A 7,737-nucleotide genomic window follows, 5' to 3' on the forward strand; every position below is an offset into this window, starting at 1 on the left:
CCCACACATCAAAATCATGCTCATGCATATTGTGATGTGTGTGGTGGTAAAGCTAAACACTGGATCTTTCCTCCATGCACTAGTCACCAAACTATTTATCAATTCTCTGCAAACATAGCTTGAGAAGAAAGGTCTCAAGTGGAGTGAAGCTTCCCCCCATGCTCATTATGCCTTGTCATCACCACCCCCACTCATCAAAGATTCCTAGTCAATTTTTTTTTCCTAAGCAAAGATAAATATGACTAGGAAAACCTCCACACATTTCATGAGCCGCCTTCATAATCATCAAAATTGGTTTTTTCAGCCTTAGGTCGGTGAATTTGTATAGTTGTGTGCCAATTCAATAGAAGAATTAATTAATTTGAAGTTGTTTTTAGAATCACTTATAAAGCACGGTTTCACTAGAGTGTCATATAATGTGCGTATGACTTAATCATTAAGTAGTTCGTCCATCTCCAAAGTATCTTGATGGACAAATCATAAAACCAAAAACCCTTGTGGCATAAGAAACCATAAAGGGAGATCCCAACCCAAACACTAATGGAGAACTTTATTCATATAACATAATATCATCACTTTTCCACCAAATTTGACTGCAATTTCACAAGGGAAAAGGTTCCATTGGAATCAGTCACTAATATAATTATTTAATTAATATTTTAATTTTTTTATATGTGAGTTTAAACTCTCGCTTAATAAATGATTAGAAAAAATAATAAATTTAATCATTATTTTTAACCTAATATATCTCTCTTCAATCAAAAGTAGGGAGGTTTAGAGATTATTAAATTATCTTAAGAAGTACATTTGCATTGAAGTAACACAATAATTGATGGTAATTTGTGGGCCGGGTGTAGTTCATAGATCCTACAAAATTCCAAAGACATTTCTTCAATTACATTCTTCCCATTTGAATTGTAAGTGCCAACAACTTTTTGATCTCTTTTGTTATCTTTTCTACTGTTCACTGTTTGGAGTTTGTGAAAAAAACAGATTTTATGATATATCTTTCTGAAAACCAATTTTGGTAGCAAAAATAATAGAGAACAGTTCTTGTATGCCTTGTCAAAAACATGTTTTCAATAACAATCTTCTGGAAAAAGACCCTGTTTACAAAGTAAAATTCAACCTTTTAATGGTGACTTTACCTTAAACATGATGAAGGGGGTAAAAAAAAAACCTTAGCCATCAGTACTTACTGGTCAATATGCAGGGGTTAGACCAAATGATGAGAAATTTTTATAGAGTACTGTTGTTAATTAGGAGTTAGGGTTACTGTAATTTTTTTATTACAAATTTCTTACAAATTAACGTGGTAGTCTTGTAGTATTTATCACGTCAGTCACTAAAATGTGACTTGTCATGATAGTTTACATAATACTCACTATGTTTTCAATTTGACTTGACAATTTACTTGATACTTACCATGCACATACCAACCCGCTAAAAATGTTGATTGTCACTATTGAAATATGATGAAACTTTGATACCATGTTAAAATTTGTGAAGAAACTAAAATACAGAAACAATAATGAAAGTAGGAAAGACAAAATAACACAAAAAATTTACGATTGGTTAGTTGTTAGACACCTACATTCAGGGACGTAGCCAGCCTTGAGAATTGACAAGGGCCATGGCTGAAAAAATTTAATAGGCAGGGGCCTAGTAGCAAAAAAAAAAAAGAAGAAAAAAATAACCATAAAAAATTGTTTTTACCTTAAAAAAAAAAAAAAAATTGTCATTTTGGGGGGGGCCTGCCCCGGGGCAGGCCTTCCTCCGTCCCTGTTTACATGTACCACTTTGAATAACCCTAAGGACTAAATTATACTTTAATTAACTTGATTGTTTACAATGCGTTGGTCCTTATTTATAGTTAAATAAATTAACCTATATAAATAAACCTAATTCGACTTACAAAAAATAAAAAATAAAAAAAATAAATCGACATATACTAAGAATATAAATCCAATTATATAAATATCAGAACATAAATATATTGTGACAATCACATAGAAGTTAATGTGGCATTTAGTTTTTTATAAAAACATAAATTATCGCATGAATTTATAATATTTTCCTTTCATAGAGATGATGATTGAGATAAATGGTTTAAAGTTCTCTTGGGGCAAAGAAAAAAAAGAAAGATAAATAACATTTATTTGTACTTTATTGATATTAAGGGAAGTTAATGATATAAAAGCCCCAGATTGTAATGATAAATAACCATGACTCTCTTGTGGTTATCATGGCATTGCAACGCTCCTCAATTGTTCAAGATTGAAAGATTGCGGATATTATCTCAAATTCCATCTTCCTCATTCCAGCTTCCTACACTTGGATTGTTCAAAAAATTCACGTAAGTGTAAATTTCGACGCTCATCATATAATATATTGAGCTGCGACTATGACTGCATTTTTCCCCTATTTCAATCTCCCTTCTTATCCCCATTGTAGCGGCAAGAATCTTTCGATTCTTTCTGTTTTAATAGAAAGTGTTCTTAAAGAAAAAAAAACAAAAAACAAAAAACAAAAAAACCTCTCGTACGTGCAAGTTTTATGGATCGGCTTACGAAGTTTTCTTCGGCAGATGTTTTTGTACGATTAACGATTGTAATATGAGGTTTTCTCAGGTTTTGTTCAGTTTTTTGTTTTTTGTTTTTTTTTTTTGTTTTTTTGTTTTCTAATTTTTTTAATTTTTTAATTTTTTTTAATGTACGAAAAAGTAAGTGGGGGCCGAATCCAGAGAGCACTTTCCTCTTTTAAATCAAAGGAAAGAGATCTCACTCTGCCAGACCAAAGATTTGCCATATATACATATATATACTTTTTTTTTTAAAAAAAAAAAAAAAATTCCACTCTTACGTACCCACCATTTTATTATTAATTAGTTGATCATTGTCATGTCAAAAACAAAAAAAAAAAAAACAAAAATTAGTTGATCATTGTCGATCTCATATTCAAGGAATGAGATTCTTTGTTGTTAAATTGTATATAAAAATAATTAGGACAGTTTAAAAGAGAGTTTGTGGGGCTTATTGAGTTAATGTCCAACATAGATCTCGAATCCATTACTTAAAGCAACTTGGTTTTATAGCTTCTTTCCTAATCTACCCAAATTTCTAATAACATGAGATCTCCTCCCATATATAAATATTTGAAAAATGCTAAAGAGCCAAAGAGAATTGTCCATAATTTTTTTCAAACTGACGTGGCATTCTTAAATCAAGTAGACAATTTTCGTAGAATTTATATATATATATATATATATATAGTTTAAAACACTTGTCTATTATTTAAAAATAATAATTAATTTTTTAATTTTTCAATAACTTATTAAATTGACAAAAATTTCTTATAAAATGGTTTGTAATAAAGTTTCTAATAGTCTCTAAAGTTTCGAAACATGATTCTCTCAATTTCATTTGAACTGAATAATATTTAGTTAGTTATATGTGATGGGTATTTGTCTTTTCACTGTTTTAAATTGACAAAAATACTCTTCCAATTTAACTAACGGGAGAGAATCCTAATTCGTCTCTAAAAGTAGCATGTATCTCTTGCATGTAAGAATCATATACTTTGTCAATGCTTCTTAAGTTTTTATTTTTATTTTTAATACTTTAAAGAACTCAAGTTGCTTTTAGAGTCCTACCAACTTTATGTCCTTATTAAAAACATTATTTGTTAATGCTTTATATATATTTTAATAAAATTTTACCTTGAGAAATGCTATACACACTCTCACTCCTATAGAATAATGTTAGGAATTATCTTTTTATCCTTTGAAATTTGATATAACATTTAAAATTACCATTCGAATTGGGATGAATTACTATTAAATTATATCAAATAATAATTTTAAAAACCACATCAACTTTTAAATAATGAAAAGAAATTGTGGGACTCAGATAGAGCAGCCCAAACCTAGCGGGCTTGGAAACATTGGAACAACCGAAGTTCGGTGAGCTTGAGACCATCAGAGACACCCAAACTCGATAGACATCCAGACTTAGTAAGAAGACACTAAAAGGTCTACATACATATATAAATAGTCAAACGACGAGCGTAAGGTATCTCCTTCATTCTATACATTCGATCTATTCACTAACCCAAACACCACACCTTACCTCTTAGAGTCTCACTTACTTGGGCATTAAAGTGCTCCTAATCTCCAAACCGGGGGCCTCTAACGACCCCTCTCTTTTACAATAGAGTTTTCCTCCCTAAAAGACGGCCTAAAGTAGATCACTCCAGTGATCCAAACACCATCAAAAATAAAAATATGATCCATAGCATTATTTTATTTAATAATATATCTTTTAAAATTACTATTAAATCAAAATTAAATCCATATTCAATAGTAAACTTTTAGAAGTCAAGTAAATAGAAAGGTGAGAGTGCTGTAGCGTTGATCTTTTACTTCAATATTGAACGTCCGATCTAGTGAGCGTTTTTCGCGTTGCGTGTCCATCTAGATTTCGTTTAATTTTATTTTTATTAAAAAAAAAAGAACATTTTGTAAAAGTTTTATATATTTACTTATATCATTAAAATTCCAAAATATAATTTACTTCAAAAACCAACCGACAGTAGAGACAAGATCTGTAAGAGTATCTGAAACAACAACTATTCCACTAACCCTATCCTACGTATTCACTTCACACTCTCTCTGTGCCTTTCTCCTCGCCTACTTTAATGGATTATATATGGGAGCTAATAAGCAACCGAAGCTCCAGTAACCACCACATAACCTCACCTGAGCCACAACCGGCGCCGCCGCAACCACCACCACAGCCGCGACGACAACACCAACTTCAGATTTATCAAGAACAATTTTCTCTTTAGAAAAAATTGAAAATTTGAGACAATAAGTGTAAATTTTAAAACTTTGAGGGTGAAATTGAGAAAAAGTGTATCAATGGTGTACCCGTTGCATCCTCAACCAAAATGTTTGATCATTTCATCAACTGAGAGTTTACGTGTTCTTTTGCTTTTTAGGATGGTCAGAAATAATATCCACATGCACGATACTACTATTTAGCCATTATATTTAGTACGTCAAGTACAACAAAGCATGCACGCATTAAAGCAGCGTGATCTTGACCATGGCAATCACCCATGATAACAGTTGAGTGAATGATGATCATCAAACCCTCTGCAACTATTTCCTGACAGACATATGTATAAAGCATTCAAACCGTGGGATTAATTAAGCATCTGGAACTGTGAAGTGATGGAGAAAGCAATTGAAACTGTGAAAGTGAAGGATTAAAGCGCTTGAATCCCAAGTCACACCCACATGCATGCATCAAAAAACAAACAAATCCTCTTTTATCGACTTTTCTACAAAGTCATATATAGGATCCGCCTCGCCATCCATGCATTCTTCTGCATCCTCTAATTCTTCAACTATTCCCTTTTCTTTTTTTCTTTTTTTTTCTACAGAAAAAGCAAAGCAAATTCTTTTGTGCAGAATAAAGCAGAAGAAGATTAAAGCAACCAAACAAAAGCTCTCAAACATCTTGGTATTAGCTTATAATAAAATCATCATAAAGTTCAAAACAACCTAACCCAACCCAGAAATTCTCTATAGTACTATAAAGAACGAAGGCGATCTATTCGATTGCCGCGCGCTTTTCTTTCATTTACCACATCACAAAATTCTTACCACTCCTTGTTCCATGATACAAACTAAATCAAGTAGACAAAAGGGTAAAATAGATAGATGTCCAATGGGACTCTTTTGTATACAGAAGTAAAAGAATTCCACAAATCATATATCCTGAAGTTGGAAACACACCCATCAGGAGGAATTAGGAGGAGGGCCGCCATATCCTGGCAGATTAGGCCACTGACTTGGAATATTCAAGGCAGAGCCGCCGCCGCCGTTGTTGTTATTGCTGTTAGTGTTTCCGGTTGTGGTGGTGATGGTGCTCATACTCCACAAAGCGGCATCGGATGCCGTGGGATTTGGATTGCTCATAAAGCTCTGATGCCAATCATCCTGAGAACTACCCATTTGATAAAATTGCGTTTGCTGCTGCTGTGATCCGAAAGAAGGGAGAGAAAACCCCTGTAGCAGATCCATATTTGAAGAGCCCCCAACATGGAGAGATTGAGTGAAAGAATGTGATTGAATTGCTCCCAAAGAAGACAAATAGCCACCTCCCGCATAGTAAGGCGCAATTGACGGGATCGATCCTTCTTTACTCCTTAGAGCTGCGGGGCTTGTTTGGATGATTGGATTAATAGAGGCGATTAATGCAGATGGTGGGTTTTGTTGTTGCGGCCGTGGATTCTCACCGGAAGACGATGAGGAGGTTTTAGCACGCTTTCCCTTCCGGCAACCGCCGCCGACGGGGACATTTCTGAGGGTTCCTCCTTGAGTCCAGTACCTTCTACATGTCTTGCAGAAGTACCGCGGCTGAGAGAGGCTATAGTTGTTGTAATAGCAAAACTTTGTGTTTAGAGAATCACACCGAGGGCATTTTTGAGGCTGCTGATGTTGCTGCTGCTGATTTTGATCAGCTTGCATAGGCTTCAGTCTCCGCTCTTGCTTCATGTCTTCTGCTCCTTCTCCTCCATCATCTCTCTCTTGCTGCATCTTATCTTCTTTTTGTTTTTTGTTTTTTTTTATGTCTATATATCAAGAAAGGAGCATGCAGGATTTGGGGAAGGAAAGGACAGGATTGAATTTGGAGCGTTTCAGTTTTGGAAACTCAACAACGTGTCTGTCTCTAAGCCTGGAGAATCTACACAGTGAAAAAACTAACGGCCATCGTTACACCTTGTGCATGCAATCCTCACCTACCTAGCTACCCACCAAAAGGCTCTATCTTTCTTCTCTTGACTGTTGAATAAAAAAACCCAGATGAAATAAATATCATCAACACAACAAAATCCTCCCAAGATTTTCACCACCCCGGCCCTTTATCTCTGTAATAAAGATGGCAGCAGAGAGAGAGAGAGAGAGAGAGAGAGAGACAGAGACAAAGGGTAAAATCAAGAGCTGTTTTATGTGTGTAAGTGTTTATATAAAGTCAGAAAGGAGAGGTCTCAATCTGGGGGTAAGCGAGATATCAGGGAATTGGGTTTTGTGTTCAGTAAAGGCGAAAATGGAACAAGAATAATAAACACATACATGAGACATGCACAACATATAAATCGAATCACCTGAAATCTTGCAAACGCACCCAACAACTGGAGGAGGAGGAGGAGGGATCTTTCATCTTGGGGGATTGGGGGAATTAAAGAGAGGCGGCGGAACGGAAGAACAGCCTACCTCAAGGGAGAGGTCGCGTGGCGGTCGTCAATGGGGGTGGTGGGTGTGTCAGACCTCAGCAACTCTCCTTTTCTTGCTTTCTCTCTTTCTCTCTCTGTTTCTTTCTGTCTTTTTCTCTCTCATTCCACTTTCATGTAAACAATCTTTCTTGAGTCTTCTATTCTATTTTTTCTTTTGTTTATTTTTCAGTTCTGTTCCGTCTGACATCATTCGAACTATTTGCAAGCCAATCCTTGCTAAACCCGACTCCCACTTTCCGCAAAGACGATATTCTCCCCCGGTAACCCGAAAATTCCCCATTTCTCATGGTTGTAATTTTAATGGTGACCCGTTTGTCCGTTGCCTCACGATGTGAACCTCAACACAAAGGACTAGATCCGATACTTGTACGCTGTCAATTCTTAGCGGCGTATCGGTATCGGGTTCGAGTTCATTTATGGGTCAATTCAATATCC

The 7,737-nt window shown here is 35.0% G+C and overlaps 1 protein-coding gene across 2 annotated transcripts; it reads right to left on the reverse strand.

Moving 5' to 3' along the window:
• Positions 1-5,506: 5,506 nt before the first annotated feature.
• Positions 5,507-7,453, reverse strand: LOC132170661 (dof zinc finger protein DOF4.4-like). 2 transcript variants are annotated; one of them, XM_059581725.1, is made up of 2 exons: positions 7,174-7,453; positions 5,507-6,752 (listed from the first exon to the last, which is right to left on the reverse strand). In XM_059581725.1, the coding sequence occupies exon 2, from the start codon at positions 6,602-6,604 to the stop codon at positions 5,804-5,806; it is 801 nt and encodes a 266-aa protein (XP_059437708.1). In that variant the 5' UTR covers positions 6,605-6,752; positions 7,174-7,453; the 3' UTR covers positions 5,507-5,803. The 2 variants fall into 2 exon arrangements, with proteins under 2 accessions (XP_059437708.1, XP_059437707.1); XM_059581724.1 differs by having other exon boundaries at positions 5,507-6,850.
• Between the last annotated feature and the right edge of the window lie 284 nt (positions 7,454-7,737).

Source organism: Corylus avellana, chromosome ca2 (assembly GCF_901000735.1).
Source record: "Corylus avellana chromosome ca2, CavTom2PMs-1.0".
Taxonomy (NCBI): Eukaryota; Viridiplantae; Streptophyta; class Magnoliopsida; order Fagales; family Betulaceae; genus Corylus; species Corylus avellana.

Excerpts from the sequence above, each read along its gene's own strand:
- LOC132170661 (XM_059581725.1), bottom strand. The coding sequence starts at position 6,604 with ATGCAGCAAGAGAGAGATGATGGAGGAGAAGGAGCAGAAGACATGAAG.